The sequence below is a fragment of the Epinephelus lanceolatus genome, chromosome 7, assembly GCF_041903045.1.
Source record: "Epinephelus lanceolatus isolate andai-2023 chromosome 7, ASM4190304v1, whole genome shotgun sequence".
Lineage (NCBI taxonomy): Eukaryota > Metazoa > Chordata > Actinopteri > Perciformes > Serranidae > Epinephelus > Epinephelus lanceolatus.
Genome location: NC_135740.1, coordinates 28,025,805 through 28,046,721, shown reverse-complemented (window position 1 = coordinate 28,046,721; position 20,917 = coordinate 28,025,805). Strand labels below are relative to the sequence as shown.

Below are 20,917 nucleotides of genomic sequence, written 5' to 3'. Positions count from 1 at the left end.
AAATCTATATGTTACACTACTAAAGCCCGATTGTATTGTTTATATTTAGGTGACGAGTAAGACACAAGAGTAACATTACAGAAAATCAAGTATGTGTAATAAATAACTCCCTGTAAGAATATAATACAGTAGATCGCTCATATTTGGTAATTGCTGTGTTTGGATAATTGGTAAAAAATGATAGTTACATTGCTGTCTGTGACAGTGTTTAATAATACTTTAATCTCATGAACAGGCTATATTATGATTTTATTCATTGCCTGTGTTTTTCACATCCCAAACACAGTCCATACTTTTATATGTTTAATTGCTGAATCGTTTATTTTCTTGGTTTTGCATGTGTGTTTTATTTCTCCATTGCTGCTAAATGTTCTGCAAATCTCTGATTTTCCCATATCACCCCTGATTTTGTGATAGACCTACTGTCCAATGATGCCCATAAATTGTCCCAAAATATTTTGTATGAAGGTATCTTAATTGACTGTACAAAGATTGCAGTTTACTTAGTTATACCTCGGCCTATGTCCTGCTAGCAAAGTAAAACTGATTATTTTAAAAGGTGGAATCACAAACAAAACAGCCATATCTTTACACTTCACGATCCTGCATTGTATAGAGAGTCTACTTTTTAAATAGCAGAGAGATAACATACCCTAATACCTGATGTAAACTGCTAAGTCATGTAGCTACTGTGCAAGAACCTATGCAGTATTTTGTTGAAAACATAAAAAAAGTAAATAAATAAATAACAGGGGGAAAGTGCAGAAATATCTGTGACATTGACCAGGATAAGTGTATTAGAGCATACATGAATGGCTGAAAGTGCAGATACAAATGTTTTGTGACCAGGGGCGTAAATATAGAGGCAGTGTGGTTGCACTGGGGTCCGTGGGGTGGAGGGGCCCGCAGAGAGAGTGGGCTCTTGCAGGTAATTCTGATTGCCTCCTTGAATATATTTATCTGTGTTCAAACAGGAATAACAATAAAAAACATTGCTAATTCCAGAAATGGTGCCATTTGCCATATATGTCCTCAACAAGACAAGCCCATTTATGTCATGGTTTTCTTTCTTTTTTTTTTTTTTTAAAAAAAACAACAATATTTAGAGACGGGGGGGGGGGGGGGAGGGGGGGTGTGACATGCAGCAAAGGGCTACAGACTGGATTCGAACCTGGGCCCCTGCGGTAACAGCCTTGTATATAGGGCACCAGCTCTACCACTAAGCCACCAGCGCCCCCTGGTTTTCTTTTTATTTTCATTTTTTTTAAAATAGTCAGGAGCTATCTAAATTTGATGCTTTTTCTGCACAAGCTGTAAAATCTATAAATAACACCATGAAAAATGTTCTATCAAATAATACATTTTCTTTGATATTTTTGTCAGATATGCAGTGATGATTGCTGGGTAATATGTGGGCTGATGTTGTCCAATGTCAAGTCTCCATTTGTGTCAAGACTATACATGCATGATAGCGTGCACTAGGGCCAGTTGTAACATCCTTATGCCACTGTTTGTGACCAATTATTCATTACACTTTAATATATAATATATAGATATATATATGTCTAAAAACTGTATATAAGAATGTCCAGTAAAGACAATGGCTTTACGTACAGGGTGGATAAAAACAAAGAATAAAGAGAGCTGAGAATATAAAGGCAGAAACTAAAAAGTACAATAATCTCTCACCAAGAGGGGGCGACATCCTCTGGCGGAGCAGAAAAAAACCGCCAAAACGTCTTGTAGCGTAGAAGAAGACGCTTTCGTCCAATCACACGCAGCGACCGGCGCTACCCGGAAATGGTCCAATATTACATTTCATTTACAGAAAACGTTGGAAAAGTGCTGAAAGGTAATGTTGGGAGTTATATTTCTCAAATCGATATTTAAGTCGCTTGATAGTATGTTTAATAATGTTCACGAGGAACGGATGAAACATGCAAATATGACGAAATATTTATTAGAGGAAGCATGCTGTTCATTTTAGGGAAAGTCTGAACTGGTTGTTGTCACAGCTTCACCATAAACAAGCACGCATTAAACAAGGGACGGCTTCTGATACAAATATTACTATTTAAAATCATGTCAGAAAGCCTTCAAATTCGCTGTCAGTATACATTTAACTACATTTTAACAAACTGTCTGTGCTGTATTTACAGTTAGTAATATACTCCTCTGATAGAGCCAGTAGATACTTTAGAGATTACCTTCATATGTCTCAAATCACAGCAATAAATTTGAGGTTTACACAGAATACAGGTGTGTAATATGTTGTTATTCATGTGTGTGTCCTCTCCTGTCTCCTGGTTGCAGGATGTCCTGTAACACCAGTGTGACTCGTGTCCTTGTGTCATCTGAGGGCCAAGCACAGCGGGTCCCAGTCCAGTTGATGCCCTGTGAGATTGAACACAGTGGACCGGCCTCGGTCTCACAGTACCTCACTGCTACCACGAAAGATGGCAAACTAGGTACAGTCAGCCTCTCTACCAGTAGATAGAAAGCTAATTATTGTTAATGGTACAGTTTGCAGTTCATTGAAAACAGTGGTGGAGATAAAGCCCATAGTAATAATCACACAAACGATCACTATTTACTTAATTCTTACAAGATTATTTTTCTTAAAAAAAAAAAAAAAATCTCAAATCTTAATCTCAAGATTCAGAAGAGCAGGGAATTGGTTAGGTTTAGGATCATGTTTCAATTGGATAGTCTTGCCTGGAGAATATGTCAGAATGACAAACTTCCACTGGTTTTGAACCATGTTGCTTTACACTGTAACTACTGGTTCCAGTATGGGACATTTGCATCCAATGTCAATAGGGATGGGTATCCAGTCCAGAATTTTTGTGCTAATTAGTACTGGTTCTAGTTCTCAGAAAGATCCCAGTTTATCGTGATAACAGAGGGTATACGTTATTTTTCTGTACAAATAAATCAAAACAACATGACCATGCCAAATTTAGAATCCACAGCTTTTGGACTCGATTTAGGATGTTTCGATTTAGGACTCCCAAGTTGTCACATTACATTGAAATAAAAAGGTGTATCTCACATGTTATCCCACAGTAATTTTTAGTGTGGGAGGAAAACTGTCTCTAACAACAGTCCTTTTTGCATTTTTACTCATTTCAGAAAAGACAGTGTCATTCAGAGGGCGTGGGTTGAAGGGACAGGAGCTCAGCTGTCCACATGGCTACACTGGCTTGGTGCTAAAAGAGATCAACAAGCCCGGCTCAGACCAAGAGGTAAACATTACTGATGTCATCTTTCACGTCACAAAAACTATTTAAGTTTACCAGCATATCTTGTTACTATGTCTACATGATGGTAAATTATGTGTGTGTGTGTGTGTGTGTGTGTGTGTGTGTTTCTAGGACAGGACAGTGAAGGTAACCTCTGTGTTTGACAAGCTGACCTACTGGAACCTGGAGACGCCTCCGAACTCAGACGATACAGTTGTGATGGCGATGGATTGGCCAGAGCTGGCTGAGGCGGTGAGTTCAGCTGACTTTTTTTTTTAAACTTTATTTAACCAGACAAGACATAAAGAACAAATTATTGCTTACAGTGACAACCAGACACTTTAAAAAATGCTTTTTTAAAATGAAAGACAAGACTAACCTGCGTTACCCAGAGATTCAATTTTTTTCTCAGTGTAATCAACATCACATGATCAGTGACGTGTCATTACACAGGATGATCAGAGTTATCAAGATTAATTGATGTTTAAACCACCATCACTATTTTGTTAATTCTATATTCCAGAAAGGGTTCCACATTTAAGTAATTTTTTGACAGTATTTTTAGGTTTTGTTGTGAGGAGATAATATATTGATATTTTGTCTCTTCACAGATCCACGGGCCAGTGGAAGACTGAAGAGGTTTCCGGCCACACTCAGTGAAAGAAAGGCTTATAACGAGTGTTATTCAGTGTTACTATAGCAGAGTAATGAGCAACAGATGTAATGTTTATATTTTTGTATATGTTCTTTTGTAGTGAAACACAGAAAATAAAAGATACTGCTGACTGGACAACCAGTGTGATTATGATTCACTGAAACAATACCTCCACATTGTTTCTACTTAACAGTGTATTCACAAGGTAACATTTAGATTTTGCACACTGGCTACCATGAAAGTCTTGGAAATGATCACAGACTGAACCGTCCCTTCTGAATATCCAAAACGCTTCAATTTGCGTGATAATACCAGTCAGTTTTCATCAGTACATACAGAAACTGTAGAAATGGTGCAGGACAACAAATTCTAAAGTGTCAAACAGTCATTTAGGCACATTTAAAGTTTAAATTTAAACATTTAAAGAAGTCACATGGGCAGTAAGAAATGCCAAACACATTAAGGGTGGATCCCCAAACTAACCCTGACGGAGAACGCCCAGAACACTCTATGAAATATGTGGCAAAAACATAAGTAGGATAAGAAAGCCATAGTGATCAGAGAATCTGGCTGACTTTACAGTAAACTCTTGTATATAATTGTGGACAGCTACTACAAATGCATTGATGGGTTGTCAGTTTCAGTTTGTATGGCTGACATTTTAATATTTCTGGGCCAGTTGCCTCTCCCCCATCAGACTTCTTGCTGCAATTTTCAAAGAAATAAGGTCGTGATGAAACAAGGGAAAGTAAAGGCCATTTGGCACAGCTGATTTTCTATGCCATCAGATAGAGTAGTGTGAATATCTGCTATTGATGAAGCAGCTTCATTAAAACTGATGCAAGGAAAAGCTTGTATTCCAGATTTCCATGGTCATGAAATTCCTGGAAATGTAATGACATTAGATAAAATGAATTTCAGGGTCTGGAAATGGTTTGGAATTAACAGAATTGACAGTAGTACATAGACCAGACCGGCATCATGTCATCTTCTAGGCTGCGCCTCCTTTTGGTTGGAAAGTATAATGCAGTCACATCATGATAGAGATCGAAAAATTCCAAAAAGCTGTAGTGTTGAGGGTTAACTAAGGCTTTTACACTGAGATTTTAAGCACATAAGATTCCTGAAAATTCACTGTCAGTGTGGAAACTTGCTAAATGATGCCGGTGACAGTTACTACTGATGGGTAGCTAACGTTAGCTTGAGTAGGACGCTGCTGCATCAGACTGTCTCCAACTACAGTAAATCTCAGCCTGTAGATCGAACATTTGGCTTTTAACACGTTGGAGATTTACAGACAGCACTTGGCCAAACGATACCTGAGGATTCAATCAAATATGTTAATTCATTTGGATGTGGAAAGAGTGAAGGGACATGATGGCGATCACCCTTAATTTAACAAGGTATCGTGAATGCTCAGGTTCAGGCAAGGTCACAAAACAATTATTAGACATGCCCATAAAAGAAATGCCTATTTAACAAGAAATGAATACATACAGAATGAATGAATTATAATTCAAACACATCAAATTGTACTGACACTTACAGGATCTTTTGTTATCTTTCCTCTAAAAAGGGGCGTGGCCCTGACGTTTTGCAGAGGACCCGTATGTGCCGGTCTGGCCTATTGGCAGCTAGTTGGCGCCAGTAATTTCTAATGAGCGAGTAAAGTGGAAATGCCTGGGAAGTGCGTGTTTAATTATGTATGGCTGTATCGCTATACAGGCACACCCATTTACACTACTTAAATTAAGTCATGGAAATAGAGAACAGTATCACAGAAAAGTAAAGCAATTGTTCTGACAGGTAAAAGTGAGTGAAAACCCTGTGTACTACAAGTTATAAAATGGCACTCTCTGATAATAATTTTAAAATTTGTGCAGGTTTCATTTTGTAAATAAAACACCAGACAGTACAACACTACTACATTTACAGTCAGTCAAACTTTGCTGGCACAGAGTCAAACTGAAAAGGCAGTCGTACAGATTACATGTCATGTAACTGATCAAGTTAAAATGCAACAGCTTTCCCTTATTTGTGTTCTGAGTTAATATAGCGAACAAAGTGAAGGATATCACACAACTCTTTGAAACATTTTTTAACATTATTGAATCTTCTTACAACAATGAAGTGTTTGATAATTTTCTATACTCATACAAATGTATGAATAATGATAAAGGAATCTTGGCTCCTCGTTTGACAGTAATTTTAGTTTTGAGCAGCACCACAATGCTTGTGCAATCATGTTTTTACCACGTTAGAAGTATTTCAAAAAGTACAATCTAAATTAAGACCATTTTACACGCCTCCGCCTCATCACGCCAGGATTACTGCCACTGCCTCTTTACTTGCTAGAACCAAAAAGACATTACTGATCAATTTTAATGCTTTTCATGGCCTCTGTTACAGCTATATCTCTGACCTTTAGGGCTTTTCACACTGCACAGCCCAGGACTAGCAGCAGTGTTAAAATGTCACCAGTAGCAGGGCTTTATTTGAGACGGGGCTAAAACATCAAAAAGAGATAAAACAGCTAAAAGAATGAAAAGTAAACATCTAGTGTTTTAACTTTTCCAGCAGCAGCAAATAGAGGAAATGTTGCTATTCTTGTTTTCATTAAGTTAGCTAGTGTGCTAGGTACCTAAGGTTTCTGACAGTAGTAGTTACCATTGTTACAACTTAAACATAAAGCACAGGCGAACTGGTGACAAAACCAAGAAGTCGTGTGATAGGACAACAAAAATGTGATGCAAAGCAGCTCCTTTTCAGCTCCGGCAACTTTTACCCTGTGTTTAGTCAATTTTCATTGGCTAACTCTGCTCTGGAGCCAACCAATAAGCCCTAAGTTAATGTCGATGTAATGATGATAAACCCCCAAAACTAATTTCTATTCATCAGAATTACGTGAAAAAAAATCCCTTCCCTTCATGCCTTAAAATGGCTTAGATTTAATTTTATACATTTGCCTTATTTAGTATGTGCAGATCTATGAATATGCATACTGGCCCCTACCACCATCTCCAGCCACCCCTCAGCCACCCAGCTGCAGCTCGAGCGCACCTGCTAATGTTACATAAACCATGTTCCCCATTGACAGCTCTGACAAGTTAAAATGAACCTGGCTCCTCCTCTGATAACAATCGTTTAATTTCCCAGTAGCTTTATGCAAACGATATGAAGAGCCTCACCCTGTGAGTTGACGAGATTGGTTCCTTAGGTTTGTGATGTAACAAACCTTGGCAGTCTGTGCGTTCTTGAGACTGTCACTGTAGTTCTCCGATCTGCTTATGTTGCTCATATGTCTAATAGTATTTTAAAAACACCATATTGACATATTAATAAGGTTTATAAGTTATAAGGGTAATACGTTTTCATTGGAGGAGGTCTTTAAGTCCTTTCTTAAAAAAATAATTTAATCAGAGAGAATTTTCCAATTTTACTGAGTTTCAATTTCCTTTCAATTGCCTTTTATTTCCTTAACAAGTTCCTATTCTTACCCTTTCCTACACTGTATTGGATTCAATACACCACATTGTTTTTTATCAGTTTTTTTTAACCTGATGATTTAATGACTTTTCTGTTTTTTTGCTGCCTTGTGAAGCACTTTGTCACGTGGATTTTGAAAAATGCTTAAAAATGCTTGATGCTTAAAAAGATTAGTATTATCACATTATTATAAAGGTATTAAAACTATTACAAACATATGCCTCAAAATGCCTCTTAAATTAAAAAAAAGAGATCAGATCAGTTTCAGGGTTAAGAGACAACAGTCACACATGAACATAAAGTGTTTAATGAATGAGTGCTGATGTCACTGCCACATCGCTGGTGTTTACTCTGTGTGTGAGTTCTTGTATTTCTGTACTTATAAAGGCCTGGGTGTCTGCAAGGTGCAAATTTGAAAATATTAAGACAATATTTTGACACATTTGAAGATATCACCTTGGGCTTTGGGCAACTGTGATGTGTGACATTTTTAATAACTTTATATTTCAAACAAATAATTGAGAAAAGAACCAACAAATTCATTTGAAAATGAACTGTTTGTTGCAGCTCTGCTCAATTTAGGTTTGAATATAGAATTAGAGTTTGGTTATTAAGTTAAAGTTTAGGTATGTATGTGTGCATGAGTATAGAAATATAGTAGTGTGTGTTGGTGTGTGTTAGCTAAGAGGTGGTGGTGGTGGTGGTGGTGGGGGCGGTTGTGGTGGCAGTGAGGGGTCCCCGTCTGCCTTGCTGCGTTTGGCTGGCAGTGTGTGGTCATGAGCTTTGCGTATGTGTCTGTACAGGTCACCCGATTGCGTGTAGCTCCGGTAGCAGTAGCGACATTCATAAGGACGTTCACGTGTGTGCACGATGGCGTGGCGCCTTAGTGTGTATGTACATGAGAAAGTCTTTCCACATACTCCACATGTGGGGACGTCCTCCACAAAGTTCCCCATAGAGTCCTGGAAGTCCTGGAAGTAGGCAGGAGGGTCTGAATGCTGCTGAGCTGCAGACGGAGGAATGTGGGCGAAGGAAGAAGTGTCCTGTGAGGAAGGCCCGGCACCAGAGGAGGAAGAGGAGGGAGAGAGGGGGAAGGAATAGTCATTTGAATGGGAGGTCATTTGTAAGAGGCCCTGTTGGTGGGAGGAGAGAAACTGAGGGCTGTGCAGCTCCTCTTCTTCTTCAAACTCATCTTCTACTTCCATCACTTGTTCTCTTTCTCTACTTTCCTCTCTCTCCTCCTCTAGCTCTTCGTCAGATATAACAATGGCCTCCACTTTGACTTTCACATTCTCTCCGTCATCATTGTCTGTCCTCGCTCTGCCCATAGGAGGGTGAGATCTTTCACTTCTAGCAGTGGGTGAAGCTCCCACATTCCCCTCAGGTGCCTTCGGGGTTTGGTTCTGAGGAGCAGAGTGGAAGTCCAAGCTTTGGCGTTGGAGCGACACAGCGCTCTGGATTCGAATCTGGGGAAATGCATGCAGTGGTGGCGAGTGTGTTGGGTTATGTGAAGTTAGTGCTGATGGCTGGATTAACATGACCATCTGTTGTCCTCTGCCTGATGTACCTCTGTGGTCAGCCTCTGAGGGTTTGCTTACAGAGTCACTGTGTGGCAGTCGGGGTGCGTCCTGCTGGGGGCTGGGTCCTGACTGGGAATAAGCAACTACTGACCGACCACTAGCCTGGCTCACTGGCACTAGGGAGGAAGAAGATGAGGAAGGCTGCTGGTTACTGCTGTGGCTGGTGAAAGAAAGAAAGCAAGAAAAAGAGAAATACTGTAAACCGCTTTTTAGTAACAAATCAACAACAACAAAGAAACAAACCATATGAAGTCCACTGTGACACAGAGCAACAACCTTTATTTTTTTCCAAGTTAAATAAGTTTAAAAATTCAAAACAGACCCACACCTGTATGTCTCAGTGGTGCTGCATGGGCTACAGAGAGCTGACCCCTCTCCAGGAGCTCCAGTCCCCAGCCTGGCGTGTCCCCCTGAGGCAGGGGCAGACTGACCTGTGATGACATCCTGAACAAGCTCTCCACATGGGAGCAGAGGAGGGGCGTCCATGCCTGGCTGCGTGGTATCAGCGAGGTCAGGGCTCAGAGGAGTCTGAACTCGTGCCTCTGATGACCCCCCACCAGTCCTCCGTTCACACTTCACAGGCTCCAACTGACTTCTCTCTGATGAGAGTGGCGCTGCCATGGCAACTGGATTCAAATGATCTCCTGCCATGGCCACCACAGGCTCTTCTCCTCCGTCACCCCCACCCCCTCTTCCTGTTTCTACTGCCCTCCTTGCACCAGCGCTCTCTTCAGATCGAGTGCTGTCTGCCTCAGCCAGAGGTCCTCGTCTCTGCAATCGTCTCTTGCAGACTCTCACCACCTCGTTCATGTGCAGAAAGCTTGCAGCCGCCAATATGTCCTCCACGGGTGGAGACTCACCCTGCTGCAGCACACCTTCATAGACAAATTCCAAGAGCAATCCAAACGCAGCAGCCGTGACAATGTCGCTGTCGAGTGTGACAGAGCTGCTGGTGCCGTTTCCACCAATGACCCCTGGAGAGTCTGAGAAGAACATGTGGAAGAAAGGCGAACAGGAAGCCAGAACAGCCCTGTGAGCCAGAAAACGGGATGAGCCCACCAGGACTGTGCAGTCACAAAGGAAACCCCGCTGGCGCTGTGAACGCAGAGCTGCCAGCAGCTGCTGGGAATGCTGCGGGAACTCCATCACCTGAGCAACAGAGACAATCCAAATGAGAGAAAGCAGAGACATAAAGAGACAATGGCTACAGAGCTGTCTGTAGTGATTTATGTCAGTGACAGCAGCACTGAAACAAATCACTACACACAGGTATGTGGCCAGCTGTATCAGGTATCTTGAAAGGTATTTTTGGGTAGTTAACAAGTCTTGTCTTTGGAAAATAATGACACAAATCTATTGAGGAAATATCCATAGAGAGTCATTTCATCTAAATCACAACCCCCATGTTTTTCCACCCAGGCATATTACCATGTAGATAGTTTTTCTTACAAGAAGGAAGAAATAGTCCCATTATTATGGGGTGCTGTATGACCTACTGAACAACAATCTGGTATTTGAGAAGAATTGAAAGAGAGCTAATAATGTCAGTATTTTCAACAACTAATATTACAAGGTACATCAGCATTACCATCCTTGAGAGCTGCACACAGGTTATAAACAAGCATCCACCACAGTGGATGGTTTGTATAGCTACTGCCTGTGGTCTTGGCATTAGTCCTGCTTCAGTGGCAGACTCAGATTACTGAGGAGCAGCGGTGAAAAAAAAAGCACCTGCTGGATGCAATAAGGCACCAGTGTGCAACAGTTTTCTAGAAATCAGTGCAGTCACTGGCACTGCATTGTGTTTTCTCCACAGGAAGTACACCCTAGGGGGCACTTTATCTACCCCCAGCGGTTGGGGTAAGGCATTTCTGTTATTTCAGGACACTGGGACCTCTGTCAAAGGATCCTGGGATCCTTCCCTGGCACTTTTTTTTGATAAACAAGCTCTATTTTGATGCTATTTATGCACTCTGGCAACCTATTTACATTAAAAGTTAAATTACAATTAAAATTTTTGAGCAGTGTATAACAACTAAAAAGAAAAATATTTTAGGGCACAATTTATAAAAGAATAAGTCCACATAAAAAAGCAGGGAACTTACGTTAGGTAGGGCTGACTTCTCTCTTTAAACACTGTTTATTGACAGTTGAGAGTCCGTTAACGTATCTAACGTTACGTTTCCATGGTGACCTGCCCGAAGTCCTCAGTCCACTGGCAGCTTTGTGTGAGAGCTGAATCTTAATGTGGAACAAAGACGACAGTCAAGGACATGCATGTGAAAAACAAACATGACAAACAGCCTGAAATGTATTAAAGAAAAATCCAAATTATCCCAAATGGCGAGACTGTTAATCCAGAAAGACAGAGGCAGAGAACAGGCAGCTCCAGCTCAACTATGCTAACATCAGTTAGCCAACTTAGCTCAGCCTCTGTGTAAAATCCCAGCTCCAGGAGCTCCAGTAACCGCAGCTTTTGTGTTTCAATATATCGACACGAGTTGTGAGATGACGTCCTCATAGCCAGCACAAATTCTGAGATGCGACCCGTCATATTTCTCATACATAAGATGACTATTTTCTTACCTGTAGACAGCAGCTGTCTGTTTTCTTCCAGGACAAAATGCAGCTATTCCTCGGTGGTGCCGGGGGACACCGCAGCTCCGCGCGCCACAGTGCCACCTACAGGCGAACAGCGAGAACAAACAGGAAGTGTGGGAGACCAAACGTTTGTTTACAGGAGTTCACCGACAACATGTGTGATCTTGTGTGGCGCCTTGCTGAATTAATCAGTACTATATAGCTTTTTCATATCATGATCTGAATAACTGAGCTGCTTGTATTTAAATGGACAGTGGCAGAGGAGCTAGAGGAGGCAGAGGAGGAAGAGGAGGGAGAGGAAGGAGAGGAAATCGTGGTGGAGAGGTGAGAGATTTTAACCCTTATAAATTGGGACATTGCCCCATCTCTTTAATAGTTCTGTCACTGATTTCTGACCCATGACACCCCTGTATTTGGTATCAAGACAGGCAGTATGAGTTACTTAGTATGGTAAAGTCAAGGTCCTAAATTTAAACCAGAGCTATAATTAGAGCTAAGCTCGAGTGTGTGTGTGTGTGTGTGTGTGTGTGTGTGTGTATGTATGTCTGCTTTGAATAATGTCTCCTCCCCTACCAGGACAGAGATGTCCGCCTGTCTAAATCAATGTCTTATGCTCTTCGCCATGGAGCCAAGCAGATGGGTCTTCAGATGGGTACAGGTGAGCTGCTCACAATCTGGCCCAGGTAACACAAGTGTCTCTTCAAAAGCACAAAAATTAAAAGCAGTTGTCTCAGATTCAGTGCATGAATGGTGGACTTTAAGCATTAGCCAACCACTTAAACGACTTTAACAATGACAATAGGACCAGTTTAATAACAAATTCACACAAGAAGGCATGTTGCCATTTAGGGCTTTATGTATTAATAGAGACCAATGCCTGTCACTTCTTACTGTCAGAGATGACCACCCAAACTTTTCATACAAGATGCTATGATGACTAGAGAATGGTTCCTGGTGATAAACCTTAGTGGTAGACTGTGTGTGATAAACTGAATCTAGGGGATTAAGAGTGGAGGTAGAGACGTATCTATAGATAACATCACCATAATCCAAGACAGACAAAAAGATGGCTACAATTATCCGCTTCCTGTGAAGGATTGAAAATTGATCTCTATTTCTGTTCAAATATCCATTTTTTTTGTCAGTGCTAAATGTAACTTTTTGATCCAGCCAGATACCAGGATATTAATACTCTCAAAACTATGACCATTCAGTGTGTTTATAGTACACGGCATCTCTGGCTGTAGAGAACAGCATGTAAGTAGTCTGTTCTGCATTCAGGACTAATTTCAAATTAAAAAGTGCATAATTTAAATGAAATGATCAAAGGCTTGTTGTAGGATTTCAGTGGCTAAGTGTCCAGTATTAGCATAACAATACAGACCTGTATCATTGGCATAAAGATGGGCACTACAATTTGTTATAGTGGATGTAATGTTATATATTATAGAATATATACAGTCAGGTCCATAATTATTTGGACAATGATACAGTTGTCATCATTTTGGCTCTGTACACCACCACAATGGGTTTTAAATGAAACAATGAATACCTGCTTAAAGTGCAGACTCTCAGCTTTCATTTAAGGCTTTTTTCAAAAATGTAGTATGAACCATATAGGAATTACAACCATTTCTTCACACAGTCCCCCGACTTTAAGGACTCATAAGTATTTGGACAAACTAACATAATCATCAATTAAACAGTCAGTTTTAATACTTGGTTGCAAATCCTTTACAGTCAATGACTGCCTGAAGTGTTGGACACATAGGCATCATCAGATGCTGGGTATCTTCCCTGGTGATGCTCTGCCAGCCCTTTACTGCAGCCGTCTGCACTTCCTGCTTGTGTTTTGGCTGTTTTGCCCTCAGTTTTGGCTTCAGCAAGAGAAACGCATGCTCAGTTGGATTCAGGTCAGATGATATGACTTGGCCATTGCAGAACATTCCACTTCTTTGCCTTAAAAATGTCTTTGGTTGCTTTTGCAATATGCTTCAGGTCAATGTCCATCAGCACTGTGAAGCATCATCCAATGAGTTTTGAAGCATTTAATTGAATCTGAGCAGATAATGGTGCCCCAAACACTTCAGCTTTCATCCTGCTGCTCTTGTCAGCAGTCACATCATCAATAAATACAAGAGAACCAGTTCCACTGGCAGCCATACATGGCCATGACATAACATAATTTTCTTTTTCAGATGTTTTTTGAATAACATTATGTAGATGATGATTATAGAGATGAAAGAAGGTTGTTCCAAAGAGATGGTCCTCTGTATTATGGTGAGTATTGCTTGATGTTGGTTTTAAATGACAAAGAGGGCAGCACAATATTTCCCTTTGTCAGCAGCAGATATATATATTCATTCTTTATTTCAGACCCAGGGGGATCCATATCACAATAAAAAACACAGTAAAAAAACAGCAGAGTAAAAATAAGAAAGAAAAATAACAGCATTTGTAACCAAAGTAATAGCAGTGACAGAGCCAAGTTTAGCTCTGAAACCAGATTGGTTTGGACTCAACACAGAATCTCTTCAAAGGAGTGATTTGAGCTGATTACTATCTAATGACTCCGGGATTTTAGCAAAACAGGACAGTTTGGAAATTGGCCGACGGTTATGAAGATCATTCTTATCACCACCCTGTGCAGTGGGATTCTCGACCTGAGGGATAACTCCAGTAGTGATGGAGAGATTAAAGAGAAATTTGATTTGATCAGCAATAAATGAGGCACAGAGCTGCAGAAAATAAGGATCTAGTTCATCCTCCCCAGTTGCTTTGCTGCAATCGATGGCTTGAAGTGCCTCCTAAACAACAGAGGAAGTGAAGGCCTGTAGGGTGAACTGGGAGGTACGGTTTAAGGAGGGCACATGACCCAAAGACATACTGTTGAGAGCACATACTGGAGACACCATGTGATTATTATATGTAATAATGCTAAAATGTATCAGTTATGAAACTATATTAAATTACACGTTAGGCTGCTTCACTTTAACATCATGTTTGTTTAACACACAACAGGTGTTTCGTAATTGCTTTACATTTAGGATCCATTTGGATTTAGAGTTATAGGCAAAGCACCAAATAAAACCAGATCATATGCTATAGGCTTACCTTTCTGGGCTCCTACAAAACCACCATCTGTATACTTAGTTGCACACATTGCTTGCAGACTGTAAATGTAATCCAGTGCAGCATGCAAGGCAAAGACTTAAGTACAAGAGAGAAAAATCCAAATGTGGAAATGTGACCATCGCCAGCTGTTATCCTCATAGATGGCTTCATCTTCGTGGAGGAACTTCTGGCTCACCCGCAATTCCGCTCATACTCACTGGAAGATGTGGAAAGAGTCGTGGCCACAAATGACAAGCAGCGCTTTAAGCTTCGCCCCCACCCAGAGGACGGCTGCCTGCAGATTCGAGCCAGTCAGGGCCATTCGGTACAGGTATGTACACCTGCGAAGTATCACACAGAGAAGGGGATATTTAATTTAATCAGCAAACCAGCATGCTAGGATGTCTTATCCCCCAGGATATAAGAAGTGCTCAGTATATTCAATCTGCACTAAAATTAGTTTTAGATAGAAACATTTTTCTGTCTCGTGGACCAGCTGCCTTTAATTTCAATAACTCAAATTAACTTTCTCAGATGGAAAATGAACTCAGGGAGATCCCACAACAGCTCACAACACGCTCCGGTGTTGTTCCATCGACTGCATACGAATGTAATAAAACAATTTACACCTTCAAAATATCAATATAAATCTAATTTTCAGATGACAGATGCTGTTAGTCCTCTGACAATCAGCTTAAAATGGAAATCTCATTTTGATCCTCTAAAATCCATTTTAGGTTAACGTACAAAAAGACACGGGGGAATAGCTCTGACTGTGGTGCTAAAATGTGTCTTCACTTTTAATTATGTTTATTTTATTCGATTGTGAGTTTTTTTCCAAATGTGTTGCAAAGATTGACGTTTCAGAGGAACATGAGGTGTATACAAACACTCACTGGCCTTGGATTTTAATCCTGCCCTCTGTTTTTCTATCTGTCTTCCCCTGAATAGTTACATTTCACTACAAGATCTTCAGAACAAGTTAAGCAACAAAATTATAATGCCACTCAGATTCTCCCAAACAGGAAGGTTATTTATTTTTTGTATTTTACAATTTAAACTGGACCAAAAACCCAATTTTGTTTGTGTGTGTGTGTTTTTTTTAATTGTTTTCATATTGAAGGAATGCATAAACACAAGAGCTGGTGTTTATACAAAATACATCGCAGATAGCCTGACAAGGATTTTTGAAATATGACACACAGAATGGCACACAAACAACGGTTCGATGACAACTAACATTTCATTTTTAAAAAGATCTTCTCTATAGTTGTCAAAAAGTGGAATTTTCTCCTGGTGTGTTGCGTTCCCCAGCTCCCTCAGCCACATTTCAAATGTAATAACCTTTTCAGATGTTGCAGCAGCTGTTGCAGCTTTCTGGCTAACAGTGTTGACAGGGAAATACCATGAGCCTCATACTTAGTCTTCACACTACCTGGTCTCAAAATCCCAAACAGTGCAGTAAGTGGGACTGGACTACATTCCTTAGCCTTAGCAAAAAAGCCAAACAACTGTGTACAACAGCGTTTGTATCACATTATGTCTTGCATCAGGTGAAATACCATGATTATTCTTTATACAAATCTCCCACATCTAACCTGTGATTTCCAAGAAAAAAACCCCCACCTAAAATGCTGTGTTAATACGGGCCGCATCGTTGTGTTCAGGTCGTGGATCTGGAGCTGAAACCAGTCCTGGCTGGTTCTCCAGACTGCCCTGCTGAGGCTGTTCATGGCTCCTACCTCCGCAACTGGAGCTCCATCCAGCAGCAGGGCCTAAACCGCATGAAGAGGACACACATCCACCTGGCACCAGGCCTGCCAGGGGAGGAGGGCGTCATCAGTGGTAAGCTGTATGTGTGTGTCTGAAAGAAATCAGCTGAACATTTAGACAAATAATTTCTACAGTATCATTTTTTCTTTTCCCTCCAGGTATGAGGAAGGACTGTGATCTAGCCGTGTTTATTGACGTCCCCAAAGCTCTCGCTGGTAAGCTCAGCCACAAATGACTGCTACTCCCTAATACGTTTGATTCAGTCTGTGTGTTGAGGCAAGAATCTCTCTGACACGTGTTTTATGTGTGTATCCCTACAGATGGTATTGAGTTTTTCTGGTCAGACAACGGTGTGTTGCTGACTGCAGGCGACGCAGAGGGAAAGCTTCTCCCTAAATACTTCAGCCGAGCCTTAAGACTGAGACCTACAAGTAAGAAAAACTATCACAAGGACAAAAGTGCCTCCAGAAATGTTTCATAGGGGTGATCAGATGTGGCCACTGAAACCTTGGGGTGGCACCAATACTTAAAGCCATAAATGAATTTCAGGAATTAGCTGAAGACAGTGTCAATATGATGTCAATATGTAATCTCACACAGATATATTTGGGTTTCGTAGTTTACATTTAATATTATTTATCTGATATGCATAGACTATTACTGGTACCATTAACATTTTGAGTCCACAACAATCCTGTTTTAATGTGTTATGTGTTTTTTTTAACTCAAAATGACAAAATACAGCTTTGATTTAACATTGATTGTGAGACACAAACATGTACTGGGAACAAGCCCTCTCAAGTTTCGGGGAGACTTGCCGATAACCACAGAACCCATTTTCATTCAGACATCTTGAGGTGAGACGGAGTTTAAGGGGCCCTTTGAAAATGGCCACCTGTTCCTAAATTTGGAGTGTTTTTTAGCCCCGTCTCAACAAGCTATGTAAAAATGGTTGGTACCAATGAATTCCTTAGTTTGTCTAGTTTCACAAGATACCACTAACTTAAATAATATGCACCCCACAGCCTGTTAAAGACCGTAGTTATTAGTGGCAGTTGGGGGGTGGGGGGCACAAACGGATTAGTATGCCACTGCACATGGATTCACTCAATTTAGATTATTTTACTGTACTGAGGCCAAAATGTACCTGTTCACTGAAGTCACTTTTGTCCTGTGTTTCAGGGAGCATCCTGCCGCTGCAGTAACTGCCGAGGATACCGCTCTGTCATTGGCCATAGCAGGACTCACCTGACTGTGCCAGCATCCCATGGTTGGTTGATGCTCAGCCTAGTTCCCTTGGTAACACTTGTTGTTTGGCAGGAGCATCCGAGTGAGGCAATTTTACTCAGCAGTAGGAGAATCCATTTAGCAGTCATCCTAAATGGGACTGAATTGGTGAATTTTTCATTTCGGTGTCATTATGAAAGGATCAGGATGACTTTATGGAAGCATGGTTTATTTTTATATGACAGTTCAACCAAACTTTATTTATAAGTAAAGAGGTTTTGTTTTTCTATTGCATTGCAAGTGCTAAATAAACTATGGCTGTAGAATATTACGGATACACTGACTGCTGGCAGCAACCAGCCTGGTCGTTCAAAGGGAGGAATTTTTAAAGACATGTTGTAGGTGTGGTTAGTCACTTGACTAGATATGGGAAAGCAGAGGATGCAGACACTGTGGTTTTAGTTAACGGACTGCTGTAACAGTTTCTTGTGAGATATGGACACACACACGCAGCATGTGAGGGGAGATAAATGGCTCGAAGCTTCCTGTGTGAGAAACAATAGATTACCACCATATGTCACAACCATAAGGAGTGAAGACGACAGGGAATTAAAAGTGAACTGCTGTATTTATTTTAATAAATGTTTGTTATTCATAAGTTTATTGAGAAAACATTTCATACTGGCATGTGTTTTTTTTTTCACTCATTGCTTTTGATTCTTGGCTGTGATAATGTGGCTGCTGGCAATACGGCCGCAGCTCTGGACAAAGCGAGGCTTTCTGTCCCGAGGGACAGGAAGTCTGGATATTTGAGGCGAAACAGAAAAGTTGCTGCTGGCTGATGCAACCGTTGATTTAACATTTCCACGAGTTTGGTTGTCAATCCTGCTGATCCTGGAGCAGATGTCCAGCAGTTTGACTCAGCAGCTGTCCATCTCCTGAAGTAAAGGGGAAGTCAGCATGGGGACCACCAGAGTCCTGAACTGTCTGAATGTGTTGGCCATCAACTGATGTAACTTGTGACCGTGTGTGTGTGTGTGTGTGTGTGTGTCTATAATGAAGGCTATATAAAAACTTAAATGGAGTGACATGAACATAATATCTTATTTTGACTAATTGTTGTACAGTACTAATGTTTTTGTGAAAGGAACATGAAATCCTACTCCACGGTGGTTTTCCACTGTTGAGACACAAAGTTTTTTGTTTTTGTGTCCTTTAGTCTTAAAGAGCATCGTGTCCGCCGGTCAGCTTGTGGAAAAGCTCCTCGTTGAGAGTGTCGGTCTGCGCACGACTGCGTGTTGACATGAAAATATAGCCTCCGATGAACTCGTGAACGATTTTGCAGTCGGCAGTCACGCAGCCAAAAGCGATGTTGATGTTGCCTTCAAACTCTATGGCCACCTGGAGGAGTCAGACACACACAGAGTAAAAGAAGAGAAGGAACAGATGTGAGATGAAAGCTGTATTTTGGGGGTGGAAAAAATTAAATTGTAGACAGCAACGAAATACAACATTGATGTTATAGAAGTGGTTCCTTTATAACTTTATTTTATGGGTAGTGTTAATGAGGTCACTCTCTGACATCGGCAGCTTGGTTTGAGGAGTATTTTGTGTAAAGCAGCAAGTCATGCTTGATTTGTCTCACCTCAAATTCTCCTGTTTTGACTTTCTGTTAAAGTTTCACTAGATCCAGACAGAATCTGTGTATTTTTCTTTTAGTATTCAGCGATGATCTTGACTGAAAATCTGCGGAACACTTTTTGCTTAAAACATGATAGACAGTTTTGCTTATATTAGTGAGAAGTGTCAACTGGTTACACTCCATTTCCATCTTCAGTCTGTCATTGCATCAACTCATCAACTGATTTCCCAAACCCTAACCAATTACAAGAGACCAAGTTCACACTGACATCATGCCAGCATACCTGTTTTGCTGGGCTTTTAAGAGTTGAGGCGATATTGAGTTGACGTCAAGAACAGCCTCGATAGCAGCATCTTTCTTGTCTATAGTGCTTGCCTTTTGTTATTACTTCTTACTGGTTCTGGCATGGCCTGAAAATAGCTTGACAACAGCAATAGTCCTGCTTCTGTCGCTGATTGGCTAATCAAATCCCCCTGTGGCTTTATTTTAACCGAGGAACCACTGTTTCATGTCAAGATACCAGATTAATCAGTCAACTCGAACTCAGTTGAGTGTGCAGATTTAAAGGGCTGGACCCAGGCAAATAGACAATATTCATTTGAGATGTATAGGTATGTTTTTTTTTTTTGTTTTTTTTTTTAAATCTACAGAGAATCTGTGGAGGTGTCAGGAATTCTGCAGGCACAGATTCTGTGTGGGTCTGGTTATCACAAATAGATTTTATAAGATAACTTTATATATCCCATCAGCAGTAGTAACACTCATAGGAAACCTTAGCTAAACCTTAGCTACCACACACTCCTGACAACAAAAGACTGAGATGTTGCACGCCGCTCTGTCAGACAGAAGGAGGGTTATTGTCACCTGTCGTATGTCCCAGTTGACGTTCCACTGCTTCATGTTGTTGTAGCGCCAGGTCTTCACCACATCTCCCACGGCCAGGTCAATGCGGATCAGTCGGTTGGGAGCAATGCCCAGTACCTCGTCTTTCCTGCTGCCCTTAAACCTGTTGGGCAAAAACAACTTCAACTTCCTTTCTTTCAAAATCTTGCATAGACAAAAGTGAATCTTCAGTCCACCCAAACCTTTTTGAGTATTCACTGACTTAAAAGCTTGCTGGATCATAGTCACATACCACTTCTGTGTACCTTTATCACCAATCATATTTACATTACTGTCACTCTGGGAGCAGGGACTACCTGTTCCTGTTTCAGTTTCCGTTTTACTTTTTTAGTCATATGTAGGTTAACACAGGGTCAGCGGTTAGCTGAAATATATTGGGTGAGAGAGTTGGTTGACTCAGCCATAAGACCACAAGTCACACTAAGAAAAAAGATTAAGTTAAATAAAGATAAAAGATACACAGCAAGCTTCTATTAGAATGTTGTCCCAAACAGAACGATATCAACAATACATCTGCAGAATTATGTCTAAGAGATACTAACTTGGGCCGTGTGATGAGCACAACTACAGTTTGTTGACAGGAATCTTAACTAATGCCTATGGAATTTGCGAGGATTTTAGTTTTTAGTTGGCTGTCTCCAACCCTCTGCAACTCACACTAAAGCAGTCTAGACTGATAAATAAATAACACTAC

The 20,917-nt window shown here is 40.7% G+C and overlaps 4 protein-coding genes across 5 annotated transcripts in view; 2 read left to right on the top strand and 2 right to left on the bottom strand.

The window, feature by feature from the left end:
- Positions 1-1,764: 1,764 nt before the first annotated feature.
- On the top strand, positions 1,765-4,032 carry rnaseh2c (ribonuclease H2, subunit C). Its single transcript, XM_033629435.1, has 5 exons — positions 1,765-1,852; positions 2,314-2,468; positions 3,133-3,245; positions 3,375-3,494; positions 3,854-4,032. The coding sequence occupies exons 2-5, from the start codon at positions 2,315-2,317 to the stop codon at positions 3,875-3,877; spliced, it is 411 nt and encodes a 136-aa protein (XP_033485326.1). The 5' UTR covers positions 1,765-1,852; position 2,314; the 3' UTR covers positions 3,878-4,032.
- Positions 4,033-5,760: 1,728 nt separating this feature from the next.
- Positions 5,761-11,642, bottom strand: zbtb3 (zinc finger and BTB domain containing 3). Its single transcript, XM_078169387.1, has 4 exons — positions 11,550-11,642; positions 11,069-11,204; positions 9,292-10,112; positions 5,761-9,123 (listed from the first exon to the last, which is right to left on the bottom strand). The coding sequence occupies exons 3-4, from the start codon at positions 10,107-10,109 to the stop codon at positions 8,061-8,063; spliced, it is 1,881 nt and encodes a 626-aa protein (XP_078025513.1). The 5' UTR covers positions 10,110-10,112; positions 11,069-11,204; positions 11,550-11,642; the 3' UTR covers positions 5,761-8,060.
- Positions 11,643-11,664: 22 nt separating this feature from the next.
- trpt1 (tRNA phosphotransferase 1) lies at positions 11,665-18,352 on the top strand. The gene is made up of 7 exons (XM_033624627.2): positions 11,665-11,888; positions 12,141-12,222; positions 14,840-15,009; positions 16,346-16,523; positions 16,610-16,666; positions 16,772-16,882; positions 17,634-18,352. Exons 1-7 carry the CDS (start codon positions 11,811-11,813, stop codon positions 17,654-17,656), a joined length of 699 nt encoding a protein of 232 aa, XP_033480518.1. The 5' UTR covers positions 11,665-11,810; the 3' UTR covers positions 17,657-18,352.
- The window catches only part of fermt3b (FERM domain containing kindlin 3b), a 32,950-nt gene continuing 30,320 nt past the window's right edge, over positions 18,288-20,917 (bottom strand). For both annotated transcript variants that reach the window (XM_033624610.2, XM_078169386.1), the window contains 2 exons: positions 20,185-20,326; positions 18,288-19,079 (listed from right to left, as the gene is read on the bottom strand). In XM_033624610.2, the coding sequence (XP_033480501.1) occupies positions 18,900-19,079; positions 20,185-20,326 (322 nt within the window). In that variant the 3' untranslated portion in view covers positions 18,288-18,899. The remainder of the gene's footprint in view (positions 19,080-20,184; positions 20,327-20,917) is intronic.